Source organism: Poecile atricapillus, chromosome 1 (assembly GCF_030490865.1).
Source record: "Poecile atricapillus isolate bPoeAtr1 chromosome 1, bPoeAtr1.hap1, whole genome shotgun sequence".
Classification (NCBI taxonomy): Eukaryota; Metazoa; Chordata; class Aves; order Passeriformes; family Paridae; genus Poecile; species Poecile atricapillus.
In genome coordinates this window covers 89,999,217-90,016,392 of record NC_081249.1, presented here as the reverse complement: position 1 = coordinate 90,016,392, position 17,176 = coordinate 89,999,217, and the positions used below count along the sequence as shown (strand labels likewise).

The 17,176-nt window shown below is 44.7% G+C and overlaps 1 protein-coding gene across 2 annotated transcripts; it reads left to right on the top strand.

Moving 5' to 3' along the window:
• The first annotated feature begins 393 nt into the window (after window positions 1–393).
• Window positions 394–8,962, top strand: TENT5C (terminal nucleotidyltransferase 5C). 2 transcript variants are annotated; one of them, XM_058829529.1, is made up of 3 exons: window positions 408–436; window positions 1,152–1,250; window positions 3,041–8,962. In XM_058829529.1, exon 3 carries the CDS (start codon window positions 3,067–3,069, stop codon window positions 4,240–4,242), a length of 1,176 nt encoding a protein of 391 aa, XP_058685512.1. In that variant the 5' UTR covers window positions 408–436; window positions 1,152–1,250; window positions 3,041–3,066; the 3' UTR covers window positions 4,243–8,962. The 2 variants fall into 2 exon arrangements, with proteins under 2 accessions (XP_058685511.1, XP_058685512.1); XM_058829528.1 differs by lacking the exon at window positions 1,152–1,250 and having other exon boundaries at window positions 394–436.
• The last annotated feature ends 8,214 nt before the right edge of the window (window positions 8,963–17,176 follow it).

Here is a 17,176-nt window from a genome sequence, read left to right as displayed (position 1 = left end):
GCCGCTCATCACGGGACTTGTGCTCCAGATCCTTCACCAACTTCGTTGCTCTCCTTTGGAGTCTCCCCAGCCCCGCAGTGTCCTTCCTGAACTGGGGGGCCCTTTGAAAAGTTCCTACTGACATGGGAGGGGGGAGCTGGAAGCGGCCGCTGGGCGCTGTGTGCGGAGTGCGCGGGGCGAGCCCCCGAGGTGGCGGGCACGGGCTCCAGGGCTCGGGCGGCCACCCCCGTCCGCTCCCCGCTCCGAGCGCCGCGGGGCTCCCGGGCACAGCGCCCGGCGGCCGGACCGGCGGCCAGAGCCGCCCCCGCTGCGGCGGGAGGGCCGGGGCGGGCCGGGCGGGGCGGGCCGGGGCGGGGCGGCGATGAAGGGCCATAAAGGGCGGTCGCGGGCAGTGGCGAGGCTGGCGCGGTTGCTCGGGCTGAGTGGCGGGGCTGAGGTGAGCGGCGGGGCCGGTGCTCCCCTCTTCTCTCAGGGGCTGAGCCGCTGGGGCCGGGGCTTCTCCTCTCCTCTCTGGGGCTGAGCCGGCGGGGCCGGGGCTCCTCTCCCTTCTCCTCTCGGGGGCTGAGCCGGGGGCGGGCGGGCTCTCCTGGGAGCGGGCGCTGCGCAGCGCCTCTGTGCTGGCTGCGGCGCTGGGAGTCAGCGCAAGGCGCCTTCCCCGAAGGGATCCGCACCTCCGCCTCCAGCGCCGCTGCGGGGATGGGCCCGAGGAACTTTTCTGGGTGTTGTGTCAAGTTAAATCTCTTATAGGAGGAAGTTGCTGCTGCAGGGTAACGCACCTCGTCGTAACCAAGGTGTAGGGGTGTAGTCCTCTCTCTTTTTTGCCTCTGATTTGGGTGTTGTATTCAATACTCTTTCCACTCGGTATTAAAGATAGTGTCTCCTGCCTCCGCAGTGGTTTTCTTCCCAAGGCGTGAGCATCTTCAGGTGTCAGATCTTGTGAGGGGAATGGCTGGCAGTGGGGCAAGAGGCATGTGAGCTGTTAGCATCCCAAATGCACTGGAGTCGCTAGGAATCTGTTGTCACTAACATAAACCTTGCCGAGTAGGCAAACACAAGTGATTTGGGGGTGAGAGACTTTGGGGGTTGACAGCCTGAGAATTAAACTCTCCACTGAACTGGAAATGAAGTACTTTGTCTTCCTCCCCCCCAAGGGCAGCAGTGTGCATTATTCTCCTAGGTGAGGGTCACCAAGCAGAACCAAGTGTGTGGTGGGGTTGGAAGCACTGGACCAAGTCCTTTCTGGTCGCTGGGTGAGTGAGCTGTGTGTGTTGTCTTGGCTGCAGAGGGCTACAAATGGGAAGGAGGAGAGGGAATATTTTCAGAGGTAGTAGCTGAAAGCACTTGCAGCTCAAGTTAGAAGTCACAGGAAGACTCTTGTGTTCTTTAGTGATCTGAAGGATTTAATGGAAATACAATGAGTTTACAAAGGAAATGTACTTTAATGTGCTTGAACTGCCTGAGAGCAACTGCTGGAAGGCTTGATGCTTTTTGCTTTGTTGGAGCATTAAGGATCAAGCTTGAGGAACCTCTTGATTTGTCCTAGATTAATCATCTTGCAAATCACAGGTTTGTTTTGTGCATGCTAGTGCTAATGTGATCCATGGCAGCCCGGTTTGTAATGCAGCAGCTCATGGCCAAGGACAGAAGTTACTTCCTCAGAAGCATTTTAACCTCACTATGTACTCGCTCTAGGATTTGACTCTCTTCATCTGGAGAGGTGGCAGGTCAAATGGGTTGCTCAAAAATGAAAAGCTGGAAAATGGGAGGTTTGGGATGATTTAGCTGTTCTTTAAAACTTGCTTTAAAATGTTCCATGCACTGTGCTGTTGCATGCTAGGGAATGATAGGGTTTGATTTTTTTGTTCTTGGTAGGCAAGCGTTAATTTGCTTAAGTTTGACTAGTCTGACCTTGGCAGCTGTAGTCTTCAGGAGTACTTGGGGCAGAAGAAGGTGAGGCCTCAATTAGTCTGTTGCTGTCAGGAAGCACCTGGCTACACAGAAACCTGGAACACTTAAAAAAAGAAAAGGGTATTAACACCAGTTTGAGCTGCATGACTATAAAACATCTGTAAGTATCTACATGCTACAAAAGGAGAGTGACTTAAGAAATTTTGTCACAGCTAATCAGATCATTCTCTTGTGCTTAAAATGGTCAGACAAGGCTGTGACCAAGTCTGGTCAATGAGATTCTGGGTATTAAAAGAGTAACATGAACTTGATATGCATCATCTGAATTTATCCCAGATCTTACAAGCTTGTTTGCCCTTCACAAATGCACAGAACTTGGGGCAAGTACAAGTATTTCCAGAAAGGTAGTTTGGTTAGGCAGTGTCTCTGGAGAAGGGTAAAGAGTTGCTCACAAAGACTGTAGTGCCCATTGAAGGCTGTTACTTGACTTTGCAGCTGAAATTCTCTCCAGGGTGTTGAAGAGCTGCAGCTTTTTGTAGGAGCAAGGTATACTTGGCCTTTATCCCGTGGGTGATAGATGCTGGATCGTTCAGAAAGGGAAGAGTCCTGTGAAAAGGAAGAAATCTTGAATCTCTGGCATAATTTGAGTTATCAATAGACTGGATGTCTAAGCTCTGAAACTAACACCTGAGAGTCTTCTATGGTTGTGTTAGCTGGAGACAGCAGTTTAAGCTTTATGTGCATCATGAAACAACTTCAAAGCCTAACTTTCAGAAGTGTTTTGTAGCTCATCTCCCTTCAGCTGGTGCTACTGATGACCTTAGCCTTACGTAAAGCTTGTGTCATCTTTGGTAATTTTCATTTGACACAAACTACTTTCCTGAAGCAACTCTTCCTCACCAAAAAAAAGAATGACAGCTATTTTTTTATTTTTTTTTTTTCCCACACCAGTAGAGAAGCTGTGTCTCATTTCAGGTGAAAGGATTGCTGGTAATGATTAACACAAAGAGTAATTTCTTTCTAGTTTGTGTCTGTGTGAATGGACAGAAAGACAGAGCCTAGGAACAGATCTAGGAAGCACAAACAGAAGCGCTGACTTGTCTTTTTCTTTTTATATTCTGCCTCTGTACAGTTTCTTTGGAGAAGAAAAGCCCTAAGATGGCAGGCAAAGGAAGTAGCAGAGCAGACTCCATGTCCTGCAGTGTACTGAACTGGGAGCAGGTCAGCCGTCTGCACGAGGTTCTTACAGAGGTGGTTCCGATCCATGGCCGGGGGAACTTCCCAACCCTGAAGATAACTCTGAAGGATATTGTTCAGACGGTGCGGAGCCGGCTGAGTGAAGCAGGCATTGTGGTCCACGATGTCCGTCTGAATGGTTCTGCAGCTGGTCATGTCCTGGTCAAGGATAATGGGTTGGGATGCAAAGACCTGGATCTCATTTTTCAAGTTTCTCTTCCAAGTGAGGCAGAGTTTCAGTTAGTTCGAGATGTGGTCCTGCGATCCCTCTTGAACTTCCTGCCGGAAGGAGTGAGCAAGCTGAAAATCAGTCCCGTAACACTGAAGGAAGCCTACATCCAGAAGCTGGTCAAAGTCTACACGGAGACTGACCGTTGGAGCTTGATATCGCTTTCCAACAAGCATGGCAAAAACGTGGAGCTCAAGTTTGTAGACTGCATACGACGGCAGTTTGAGTTCAGTGTGGACTCGTTCCAGATCATTCTGGACTCCCTGCTCTTTTACTATGACTACTCAGAAACCCCCATGTCGGAGCACTTCCATCCAACTGTGATTGGGGAGAGCATGTATGGAGACTTTGAAGCAGCTTTTGATCACCTCCAGAAAAAGCTGATAGCTACCAAAAATCCTGAAGAGATCCGAGGTGGTGGGCTACTGAAGTATAGTAACCTCTTAGTGCGAGACTTCAGGCCCATGGATAAGGACGAGATCAAAACGTTGGAGCGCTACATGTGCTCCCGATTCTTCATAGACTTCCCAGACATCCTGGATCAGCAGCGCAAGCTGGAGACCTACCTCCAGAACCACTTCTCCAAAGAAGAGAGGAGCAAGTACGACTACCTCATGATTCTGCGCAGGGTGGTGAATGAGAGCACCGTCTGCCTCATGGGACATGAGCGAAGGCAGACTCTCAATTTGATTTCTCTGCTGGCGCTCAAGGTATTGGCAGAACAGAACGTCATCCCTAATGCCACTAGTGTAACCTGTTACTACCAGCCAGCACCTTATGTCAGTGATGCAAACTTCAGCAACTACTACCTTGCAAGTGCCCCAGTGCTGTACAGCCAGTCCTACCCCACTTGGTTGCCTTGCAATTGATCGCTTCCCTGGAGCGCTCCTGGGTGGAGGCTACTGAAAGCCACGACTGTAAATATAGACAAGTAATGACTGTCAGTTGGGTGTTCTCTAATGGAAACATGATGGCATCAGACTCTCCACTTCCTGGTGTGCAGTGGGATTATGCAGCCAGGTGACCTGCTATGAACCTTTCGGTGTATCTCTATAAATGCCAAAAAGCCTTATTACCTCTTCGTTGGGAGAAGAGAGCCAGCAGCCAAACTTTAAGTGGAGCGGTTAAGAAACTTTGTACTAGCTCGGGAAGTGGCTATTAACATGTGATCTAAGTGGAATATTCAGTAAACTGGGTTGGTTAATCGACTGTAAAATGCCTTAAGCAGAAGCTGCTCCTGTAGTAGCAGCAAAAGTCTGCTTTCTGTCCCCTAACCTCATTACTCTTCCTCAGTCCAAGTTCTGGCCAATTTTCTCTTGAACTAATTGTGCTAAGACTGGGCTCATGTTATGCTTGGGTTGCTTTCACTTTGTGTCTGTGTAGAACTGGTAAGAGTATGAATACTGTCTGTCTTGTAGAGGACATAAATGTTGTTTCCTGTAGTGCCTATGGATATCTGGTCCTGCCTTGAGTTCAAGATTAATTTCTTGGAAGTTGAAGATAGTTTAGTAAGTCTATTCATAAAGCATAAGCTGGCTAAATTTTTCTTGACTACAAAAACTTGAAAGGTGGCATTTCTAAAAACACACCAAAGCACAGTCTAAAACTTGGTAATGTGAAAAGTCCTTGAAATGAGGAAGCTTTAAATAGAACTGGAGCCACAGTCTGAACACTTAACTTGGAAAAATATTCTTGAGTCCAGCATCAAGCTAAAGCCTTTCTATCTTTCAAAACAATTTTGGCACAGTTGGAAAGTAGCACAGCTCTTACTTTAGGGTTTGACTGGATTTTCTTCCTCACAGGCCCACAGCAAAACCAACAAAAACCCTAAACAAAAATCCCAAGCCACTATAAATTGCAGGATTATGTGCACTCCTGCCTCAGTATGAATTCTGAAAGTGCCTCCTAAAATTAATTTCTTGTTGCACAACTTCAGGCCAATCTATCACAGTCCTGAAGGTTTGCCTTTCTGTCACCACTGAAGGGTTGAGCTTACCAGGTTATCACAATCACCTGGTCACTGTATGAGATGGCATTTTGAGTGGTTAGAGTAAAATTCTTCCTTTTTACTGCTTTTGACCCTCACTTGAAGGGGTGTAGAAGCCCTAAGCAGAGCTGTTCACAGAAGCTGTATGTGTTGAAAATCTGGACCTGAGTTCAGAATAGTTTCTGGAAGAGTATGCACTCCCATGGAGGTACAGGGGGCTGATCTTCCTGAAGGGTGTGTGCTGAACTTGCTGCTTTGGGACTCCCAGGCTTTATAAGGAAGGTTAAAAATTCCTCAGTTATTTATGTAGTGGTATAATTAACTGGATGATTTTCACTGAATTATAACAGCAAAATACATATAGCAATGCTCTTGAGTTTCTTTTGTTAAACCAGAGATGTCAACTAGAAAGGCAAACCTTAGAGCTATTTATTATGTGCTGGTGCAATGTTCAAGAATGCTTGTCCACTGAATCTTTTTTTATTACTTCTGTAACTATTTATTACTGTTTCTGCAAGCTTTTAAGACCAAAGTGCCTGAGCCAACAAATGATTAAAGCTTAGAAGGTAAAGCAGGAAGCAGGTGGAACACCAATGTTTGCTTGCTATTCAAGGTGGAAAACAGCAGCAGTGCTGTGCTTAAATGACAGTGAAAATTGCCTGCTCCTCAGAAGACCAAGTTCTTTCCACTTTTCATAACTACTTCATAGAGAGTGCCTCAATGGAGCAGTGAGGTTACTATGCTGCTCAGACCTCATTTAGCTTAGGAGGGCAGGGAGGGATGCAATCTATAAAGTGAACAGTGTTTAGCCAAGCGGGCTTTAGCTTAATTTCCTGAACAGTTTTGATAGCAACTTCAGTAGCAAAAAGACAAATAACTTGGTGGATTATATTGTAGTTTTTTTTCATTAAAGGCTTCCTGATTATACAGCCAAAGTAGCTAAACTTGAAAGCAAACCCAGCCTTTTTCATTAACTGTGGCTTGAACTTGGTGTGGTTTACAGACAAGACATCTGTCATCCAAGACTTTGACTTTTTAAAAAACTAACATGATGCCAGTGTTGTCATATGTGTTAAACTTAGTGCAAGTTTACTGCTGGAATGCAATCCTAGGCAAGAATAACTCCTGCATGCAAAGCAATCCTTGGCCTAGTATAGGGTGTCACTAGAAAGAAGACTTAAGGGTTTGTAATTGCTGTCATCTCATAGATATATTTAAAGCCAACCTATGCTAAAGCCATTGCAGAAGTGAACCATTGCCTAGAGGGGCTTAGACTCAGATATCTGCCTTCTGTGATGTCATGGCTGATCTTTAGGAACTGTTCTTGTGCGTTGGCTCATGTGGAAGAAGTGGTGAGGTGCTTGGGAGGAGTCCTCACAAGCTGGAAACACAGGCTGGTTTCATTAGTCTTTAGTGCCTTGGCTGCTGAACATCAGGCCAGGTGCATCTCCAGGAAAAGGAAATGCTAGAGAAGGAAAAAAGGCTGAATTGGATTCCTAGTGAAACAGAGCCATGGAGAAGTTAAGTTTCCTGCCATAAGTATTGTGCTTTTGCTGATGTAACTTGATGCTGAGGCCTCTAGGGAAGCTCTGCATTGAATTGCTGCTCTCTGAACAGCTGAGTGCCTGCCTGGGTTTGAGCTTTGCAGGATTCTTATGTTCCCTGTCTGGTTGTTAAGATGCTCTGGCACACGGGAAATACTGATGCTTTGTAACCTAGCTCTGAGGTACTAAACTCTGAATGGTTATACTCTATCCTGAAGCTGCATACTTCTTCCTCCATTGACCCTGGAGTACCAGGAGCTGCTGGGGCACTGCTTGTCCCATTGCCTTCAAAATAATCCTGGCTTGGCAGGTAAAGCTGGTGTACTTGGTGGCTTTTCATCACTGTACTGCAAGCAGTCCACACCTTTCTGTTCTGGGTTATCCTGGCAGCTTGATGGTGCAAGTGGCAGTGGCTTAATTTGCTGTGGGTTAGCTGGTTTGAGGTCAGGTTTGTGGTGACCCCTATAGCAAGGGGTAATTTGAGAATGAGTGCAAGATAAAAGTGACAACTCTAGGCCAAGTCTAGGATGTCTGCTCGATTCAGTCATCCCTCAGCACTAAAAATGCCACTGCAAACCTGTTCTAACCTCTTGTGTGTCACAGGAGGTTAGAGAGAGATTACTATACCTCAGACTGTTACCTGATACGTTCCCTCTGGGCAGTGGCAGTAGAACAAAGCTGCAGTAACACCCAGTGCATCATTCCTCAGGACCAAGCTTCTGTTAACTATGGTATAAAATAGCTGTTTTCTTCATGTGGCTTATAAGCACTGCTGGACAAAGCCAGTCTGAGGTAAAACACCTGCTGACAACATTTATTGCCAAGTTCCCCTTGACTTGCAGTGTATTGTTGTGACTTCCTCACTGTAAGATAGACTTTTTTATTTGATAGAGATGCTGCCAAGGTGACCTGGTAGAAGACTGTGTTTTAGTCACTTTGGTGAAATCTCTGTGCTGATCCATGGTTACTGTGACAAGTTGGAAGCTAAAGCATAGTTTGCGCTTACTGTGCTAAAGATTTAATTATTGCTGTGCCTGTCCTCAGCTCAGTCAGTCAATCACCAAGCTGGGCGTTCAGGACTACTGCTTGCTTCTGAATAACCATTTTTCAAAAGAGCCTCATGCTTTCACATTAATCACCTCCTCTACCAAGCAGTAGGTAGTACTTAAATCTAGTCCAAATATCTAAAGCTTGTTATTGAAACTTAAAGATCCGTATTTTGGACTTGAGTTCTGGGGTTAAGCATTTGGTATGTGCCCAGGTTTTGTGGGTTCCTGATTCCTAGAATAACCACTGATGTTGGTAGTGACCTCTGCTTGTCACTCTGTGAATAGTTGGGAAAAGGTCTCTTAGAAGAGAACTTGGACAGATTGCCTTAATTCTAAACTGTCACTCTACTGATGGTACTTGTTTCCTATTCCTCTCATTCAACTCAGTCAGGATCCTGAAATTGTTAGGTGCAGGAATAAGTGGTAAGTTGACCACAGCCACAGACAGCTTGGTCTAATTTGGGCATTGGGAGAGCCAAATGAACAGTAAAGCTTCTGGCCCTCACATCTAAGGCTTACTTAATTGTTTCTTGAATCCAGTTAAGTATATTTCATAAATGTTTCTTATTTTCAGTGAAGCCAGATACAGAGCGGAATGTTGGTCTATAGTAGAAACTTTGGGGGGAATGGCTGGAGCACTCTGGCTTTTCTCACTTACATGTCTGGATTTGGCTTGTCTAGCTGAATAAAACTGCACTTCCCATTAAAATTTAGAAGACTTTTTTTTCCTATGTTTATCTTATTTTTTACTGTTAAAAGAAGTCAGCTCTCGGAAGACCTGTCTCTCATCTCTTTGGAAGAAGTGAGTTGTTTTGGTTTTTCTTTCTCTCCCCTCCTTCTTCTTTTAGCTGGAAAAACAGGGTACTAGAAATATTTGGATTTGTGATGAGCCCAAATGTGAAATTGGTCACAATAACTTTGTCGACTGTTCTGCACTGTGGTGTTCACTTGTTATCCTTGGAAATTGGGGTTTGGACCTTAATGATGCTGGAATTCTTGTGCAAATAAACTTGTGCTAAACGACCCTTGCCTTGAGCTATTTTTGCATCTAAATAATGCTGACAAAGTATCTGTAGAGCTTATTTCACCCATGGGTGTGCAGGTGCACTTGTGAGGTGGGTAGTAGTGTGGGGTACACAGTAATGCTTGCTTTAGATGTTATTCAAGGCACATTTTTTATCTGCCTCAACTTATTGAAGATTACTCAATTAAGTGAGACATGATTAATCTTTCGCTTTCATTATAGAGACAGCTTCTAGAGAACCATTTTTTTCCCTGTCTGATCATCATCTGATCCCAGCTTTCAGACATGGTGAAACAGACCTAGACCTGTTAGGTAAGGTCTGGTCTGAACTAGAGCCTGCCAGTCTGTTCTGACACACTCCCTTTTATATGCTACTGCAAACTTCAACTCATGACCCAAGGGGACAAGAAACAAAGTCAGCAATTGTTCTTCAGGTTATTTACATGTTGGAAGTTTTTGCTTTCACACTCTTAATTGCTGATGCTACTGTTAACCAATGTTCAGTGGGAGCTGAGCAGGTCAAAGGTAAGTACAAGCTGGGGTTGTGCAGCAGTCCACTTGCTGATCCTGCTCTAGAATAAAAGAACAAATGTTCTTAAAAAGTGTACTTGCTTCTAATCCCCTCCAGAGCTCAGACAAACTCTAGCCTTAAGTTAAGTATTGCTGGAGAAATTCCAGTTTCCAGGACCTTGTAACACCTGCAGTGGAAACTTCTGTGGAATTTAGAGGCGGTGTGATCCCATGGAAGTAATCATGAACCTTGTGTAGTCCCTTTTCCAGATCTAATTGCTTTCCTATGAACTTAGAGAACTGATAATGCAGCTGGGCAACACAAACCATCTGCTTGTCACCTGAAACTCTCTTACCTTAACTCCTGTTTGTCACACCATGAAAACTTCAGAGTTATTTTGGGTACCATCCTTATGTTTCTAGAATACCAAGCTCAGCTTTGCAGGGTCAGATAGTGCAACAACAAAATAGCTGTGCTTAGGCAAGTGGTGCCAGAGTACTCCATGTGTTCCATATGGAGCTTATATAATGGTAAACAGAGGAACTAAAGAAAGATGCTTTTGCTCTATTGCAGTTACACTGTTAGTGAGAATAAGTATCTTGTCCTGCTAAATCTGCTAGAGCTTTGCCTTCTCCATGCTGTGCAAGGTGAGCTTGGCCTTGTCTTAGCCTGTGAGGCATTAGACACATGGTATTCTATATTATTGTCATTATTCTGTCAGGTGTCATTTTCTCCTTCCTTCTGTGATGGAATACTTAATATTTTTGAAATCAAAGTATTCGAACTGCCCTTACAGAGATGTTGGTACTTTGAGAGAAAAAAAAAAATTGTGCATTCCTGCTTATTTAAAATTGCTTATTACATATTAATGTATTTAGTTCATCAATAAATTAAGTACTTGCAGTCACTATTTTCAGCAATAAAATAGTGTTTTTATTTATCCACCATATACCACTTGAATATGGGTATAAAATACAGCAGTTGTGTTTTGCTGCAGTAGCAGTGCTGCCATCTGCTCTGCCTCATCTCAACGAGTTCCATGTCCTATAGGCAAGATTTCCCAGCCAAGGGAATGTTTAGCCTGCCAAAGTGATTTTCCTCCTAGGAAAGGGTTGAGTCATCATGCTGGAAAAAGTGAGTCTTGACAAAAACTGTGTGCAAAGCAGCTGCTAGAGCCTAAGCTGGGAGCTTGTGTGTACATTAAGGAGTCCTATACCTTTGTTAGTGTTATTCCATTGACCCTTGGCTAATTAATTGGTTTAATTAACCAACAGGAATGAGGTGCCTAGGCTGTGCTGGGCTGGTTTTGTCACTGGTAAGTAGATTAGAGGACAATCAATGTTGTCCCACTGCTTGGAGAATGGAGTAGTGCAAACTCTGGGAGAAGTCTGGCCAAGACAGAGGCCTGGCTGGTCTAGTCTGTGTCAACCTTTTGCCACTGAGAAACCTCTGTAGAAACTCCTGCATACTTCAGGAGACTCCCATGGCTTGATTGCACCTCAAGCAAAGGGAAAACTGTCCCCCCTTGCAAGAGAAGGCTTGAAGTGTGAGAACTAATTTGGTCACTGCCCCCATGCAGCAAGGCAAATCTGAGTGTGCCAGATATGTGGAATGTGAATTACACCCACACTTTGGTCCCTTTGTGGGTGCCCTTCTTGCTTCAGAACTGACTGTCCACCTGCAACAATTCCCTTCCCCACCCCCTCCCTACTGCTTATCTGAAAAACTTATTCTGAAAGCTATATCTGAATGTTCCTCCCAGAAAGTTAATGCCCTAAGCTTGCCCTAAAGATAGTGGCAATTCATCGTGTGCTGGGAGAACCTGTTGTAATATTTGATTGTGGTCATTACTGAGAATTTCAATTGCATTTTCATGTTGGGCTTTGAACTTCGTCTTCAGCCTGTGGATTGCTGCATCCTTACCAATGTAGCTGAGAAGTCCCAGATGGTCTCCTGCTATCCACTAGTCTCTTCAGCTCTTGGATGAATGGCAGAGGCTGGGTACTTGAAACTTCATGTTGTATAGGTTGGATTCAGAAGCTGGAAACATTTTCTTCTGTAACTTTGTTGTTCCTGTTTCTCCTGACCCAGCACCAGATGTTAGCCCAGCGCTCTACATACTCCCAAAAACTGATGCTCAGATTGCTTCCCAACCCCTTGATGTCTGTCCACAAACTCTGCCTGCCATTTTCACCATGGCATTATGGCATGCCAAGTGCTTGGCCTGAGTCAGTTTTCCACAGTGATTTCAAACTCCATCTGCTGCTTTCTGAGGCATCCTCTACCATCTGCTATCAACAGCACCTGTGCTCCTGGTTTCCAGATGTGGTATTTTGCACTTGTGGGTATTAGGAAAACACTTTGTCTGAATTCCATGGGCAAATACTCACAAAGTAGATGCACAGTGTAACTCATCTTCATTGTTTACTACCATGCTGTCTTCAGTGTTGCATAGTTCTGACAGTTTTGCATTGTTCTTGCATACTGAAGGGTACATGATGTGGTTGTGGGCACCTTGAAACCTGCAGGTGGTTTAAAACCAGTGTCAGCACAAAGTCCACAGAGGTACTGGACGCAGGTTATTTTGGGAGTTTTTATTTGTTCTGCAAATACAGGGTAGAGACAGCAAAGAAACTTTATATTCTGTCAGTGCTTAACAGCAGCTCCTCAGTCCTTTGCACCCCCCACATCCAAAACTCTGCAGTTACAAGTGCCTGGGGCTTACTATCTAATTACTGATTTTACTTACTTGTTAATAAGGAATAGATGTGTAGTCAAAGGGTCTCTGGTTTAGCACAACTGAGGTGAGGAGCTCTGTGTTTCTGCTCTTGCCATCACATCTGTAACTCGTCACAGTCATCTGCCTGTCTTGCAGCTCGTGTGGGGCTCCCCAAATGTTTCACAGCCCTGACTAATTGCCAGGACTGATGTAAATCTCTAGACCCCCATGAGGTCCCTTGCACTTTGTCCTCCCGGGCAGCTTTTCTTAAGGCTGGGCTGAAGTAAGTTACTCTGGGGATGAGAGCCTGCCATGGGCACAGTCCAAATTCCCTGTGACACCAGTGGGAGTTTGTCCAGTGCTGTGAGGGATTTGCTAACAGCCTGGCAAGCCTGAGTGACATGGGCTCCTGTGTTACAGCTGCCCAGCTGTACTGGCCTGTGCTTCCCCAGCCCTGCTTGATCAGTGGGAGCAACATGTGCAGATGGAGTTCAGCCTCCGGCGTCAAATTCATGGAGTAACTCCAGAAAAATGCTGCTCACAGGAAAAAATACCCCCAGCATCTCTTTTGGAGCAGAGGAAAATTTGAATGTGGAGTAATATTCCAGCTAAAGATGTGCATTCCTCAAATGAGTGGTTAGCCTCCCTCGTTGCAGCACTTATCTGGTAGAAGGAGGATTCCTATTTCATATTGTTTCCCAGCCCATGGGCTCTGAAGAGAGGAAAAAGCACATTTTGGTAACAGAAGAAGCTGCTGACAGGGCCAGGAGTGGATATTTTGGAAGCCCTGCCTGTTGGTGAGGTGGGAAGGGAAAGGGAGGCTGGATGGTACTGGGGCATTTCAGAAATCAAATAGGAGGATTCATGTTTTAAAAAACCCCACACATATGAACCAGGAAACTGACAGAGAAGTGTTCCATCTTCTTACAAGCAGGTCTGACTTCAAAGTGCAGCAGCATGCCAGCAGAACCTGCAGTGGAGCTGTGTCATGCCCAGTCTTAGGATGCTCCACGAGTGTAAATTGTAACTTTTTGCAATACTCTATTGCAACATAAACCATGGTAAATGTGCTCTTCTGTTATTGTGTGCTACACGTGGCTCTCCTCACTGACACATAAGACACTCATGGTGTGAACTGTGGCCTTCAGAATGCTCAGCCAGAGTTTTGTCAGCTAGTTAGAAATAAAAGATTTCTGTATGGGTATAATTGCAATTATAGTTACAAGTTTCAGTTCACCAGGACTTGAATTTTTATTTTAATTTAAGTACTAGATTGAGAACATTTAGTTAAAAGAAAAAAAAAAAAATTCTTTCGTGAATAAGAGTTCATTTACTAGCAATGTGATACTTGACAAAAGTGTCTTGCTGTAAAACTGCATGTGAAGTTATGACTTTTAATTCCGGAGCAGCAGTTTTTACTTCGAAGGTGCTTGCTGCCTGATTGCTGGTTTTACTTACTGCTAATAAAGAATAGATGAATAGTGAAAGGGTCTCTAGTTCACCTCAGGGATCATTTGACTGATTTGCAGTATTATAATACCAGATTATCATCAGAGAGTTTATGTCCACTACAGTCAAAAGGTCCAGATCTCAGACCTCATGGAAAAGTACTGTTACAATGCACCATAGTAGTCTGGACTTGAATAAGAGAAAAACTGCAGAAAAAAAGAATTTAAACCTGGTTTTTGTTTTGTTTGTTTGGGTTTTTTGATGATGACTGTTCTTCAGGCTGTTGCAGGCATGCTTGATAGCTTGCAAGCCGTGTTTAGTTTGTGAGAGGGACTGTGTCAGAGGATGAGGCTAATTTCTATACATATTGCACTGTAATACATCACAAATAGGCTGCAGTGTAACAGTGCTGGCTCGTGGCACTGCTTGAAACAGTCTGACAGCCTAAGTGGCTGAATTTTACATCCATTGAAATGACATTACTTAAAAAATTTTATCAGAGGACTGAGAAGCTGCAGAAAGGTGTTTAATGTTCACGTGGCCAAAGTTGTCTGAAAGGCAATGGTGCCCACACTGCCTCTTGAGGAGAGGATTTCTGTGCATGGGGTATTTTAGAGAGGGCCTGGGGTGCTGCTGAGCACTGAGCAGCAGCACAGGGCCTTCAGTGCCCTGCCACAGTCACTGCATAATGATGTGAAGTAAGTGTCAATTAAACCTTACCTCCAAATGATGTGAAATAAGTGGCAAGTTAAACCTTGCCCCCAGATTAAATCAGGCTCCATAGAAACCCAACATATTTTTTTAATTTTTCCAGTGGTTTAATTTCCTTTTTATTTCCGTAGCAATGGATTCTTGAGAATCCAGACATGCCAGAGTGCTGGCAGTTTACCTAGCCTTTAACCAAATCTTTATTCTCACAGTACTGAGTGAGCAGAGAACACAAACATTGAGTAAACAAGGTGTAACATCTCTATAAATGCTGTAAACAAATATTTAAAGGGTGGGTTTTAATCTATAGATAACTTATTACTTATTTTAATTTTTGTTATACACTTATTATATCTTTAAAGAGCTAAAATCTTACTTTCATTAAATAGTTGCCATTTTCGTTTTTCTTCAGGAAACTGACAGAGAAGGTGCTGGTTGTAGCCTGGCTCCCAGATATCCCCTGGAGATTCCTGTCACAGGTGATAAGAACAACAAAATAACAGCCTGGCTCTTATTCTGTCTAATGTTTTACTTCCTATTCTCCAAAGTGAAGATAATTAAAAACAACAACAACAAAAAAAAACCTCATGAAATGTTGCACAGACTCACAATATTTTTCTTTCACAGAAGAGTATTTATATAAATTCTTTTCTTTAAAAACATGCATTGAAGCAAGCCTAGGGGTTTATTTTGGCTGAGGGTTCCTGACATACAGCCACCTAAAATAAGCTCTTATGGCATTTCACAGAGCGTTGCGTCCTGTGCCGGGGGTTTCTGTGAGTCGAGGCAGCCCCTGCCTGGCTGCAAAACCTGTCTGGGGCTTTTCTGCTTCTTGGCACTTTGGCTTTGGGTTATCTGGGGCCTGAACTCAGCCTCTGGTTAACCTTCACAGTATTGCTTCTTATCTCAAACTGCTAGAAATATGACAAAAATACCAGGAATTTTCTTTCAAGCCCAGTGGAGACCTGTCATCCTTTCTTGTGGCTCTGTGATGACAATGTTTGTCCGTTCCTGCAGGCTGCTCAAGTCTTCTCTGCTCTGTGTCAAGCTGGGTGTTAGTGATACTTTCAGCCAAAGGTCTGCAGGGGTCAGGGTGGAGACATCTCCTGCAGGGGTAAGGAGTCCTTGCATCTTCTGTCTTCCACTCTCACACGAAGCCGAGTGATCCACTTGTCCTAGATTCTGTTTTTTTCGTGCCTGAATGTGGCAGGAAGTGCTGCTGCCATGGCAGGAGCAGAGGTTCAGGGGAAAAGTCTGACTCAGAGGCCAGAGCTTTATCACAGAACAATTCACATCTTTAAATCACATTCAGTCCATGCTCTTCACCGTTTTTCTCCAGTCATCTTTGGCTGGGTAAAGTTACTGTCAGCCCCATGAACTTCAAGGATGATCTCATTTCCAAATGAAAATGACTCCAAGCTATTTAGGAGCCAGAATTGGAAACCAGTCAGTACTGAGTCTATGCTGGTGACCACACATGTGAGACTGGTTCAGCAGGAGGCATTCAGGGGTCTGGAGGCTGGTTTTGGAGTATCCAAATGAGAACCTTTAGGATATGAAACAGAGTATTCCTGCCAGTGGTTTTGTATATTATGATGTGTCTCTAAAAACCTAATGTCTCAACAGGAGGAGATTCTGAGGAAGATGGATAGAAAAAAAAAAAAAACTTTGTGGAGAAGAAATACATTTTCAAATTGGAAAAAATCTTTAGGAGGACTGTATTAGATGGACAAAGCTGTGTATGCAAGAGAGATGATAGCTTCAGCTAAGAGTCACCGTAATGAGCTCAATGAGATTGGAAGATGATGACACCCCTGAACCGGTAGGGAATGGAAAAAGACCTGCATCAAACTCATTTTCCAATCTTAAATTACTGTTCAGATTTCTATTTTTTTTTCTTCCCCCCCCCCCCCCCCCCGTTCTCTTTGGCTGGTTAGGTTTTCTCCTGTCAGCCAATTTCCCCGAGCAGCAGAGGCGTCCCTGTGGCCCCGGGGTGCCCCGCGGAGCGCTCAGCACCGCGGACAGCGCCCGGCTCCCGGCGGGGCCAGCCCCGGGACACCGCCCGGGACCCCCGGAGGGCGGCTCTGGGAGCTGTGCGTGACTGTGGGGGGGACGTCTGGGTGTTGCACACATCCTTTGATTAAGAGAGATGATTAACTCTTTTATTAGAGTTAAAGAACTCCCTCCTTTGATGGAGAAATCTCAAAAAAAATGAGGCAGAGATGCTGCAGGTGTGGTTAACCAGCAAGGAGACGGGGAGGGATGTTCCATATAATCCCGGTCTGAATGGAAGACTCTAGAGGGAGATCCTGTTTTCCAGGAGCTATTCCCACCAACCTTCCCAAAGACAGCCTCTTTCTTCAGCTCCAGATGAAGCCTCATGTCCAGTCTTCTCAGGGCTTTTCTTGTACCTGTCATCTGTCCAAATACTGTGCATCCAACTACTCAATGATCTCTGTGGCTTCCTAACAGCTCGGGATATTCCGTGATGCTCACAGCCATGGCACATTGCAGCATTTCCATTGCCACAAATGGTAAATACCATTTTATGTATCCCTTTCACTCCAAGAGTCTCATAAGGACCAAACAGTTTGCCTTTCAGAAGGAGAGGAAAAAGTGTTTTAACCCCAGTTTTATTTGACAGAGACCTGAAAAGAGAAGGAAAGAGGAGAAAATAGAAATCATCACACAGGAAACTGCCCTTTCTTTGGATCTTGCTGTTCTGTGTCCATTCAGGCTCATCTCTACACTTCCTTTGGAGCAGTTTTTCTTGCAGCCTGGTCTCACAAGGGTTTCTTAGCTTCTCCCTCAG

Excerpts from the sequence above, each read along its gene's own strand:
- TENT5C (XM_058829528.1), top strand. The coding sequence starts at position 3,067 with ATGGCAGGCAAAGGAAGTAGCAGAGCAGACTCCATGTCCTGCAGTGTA.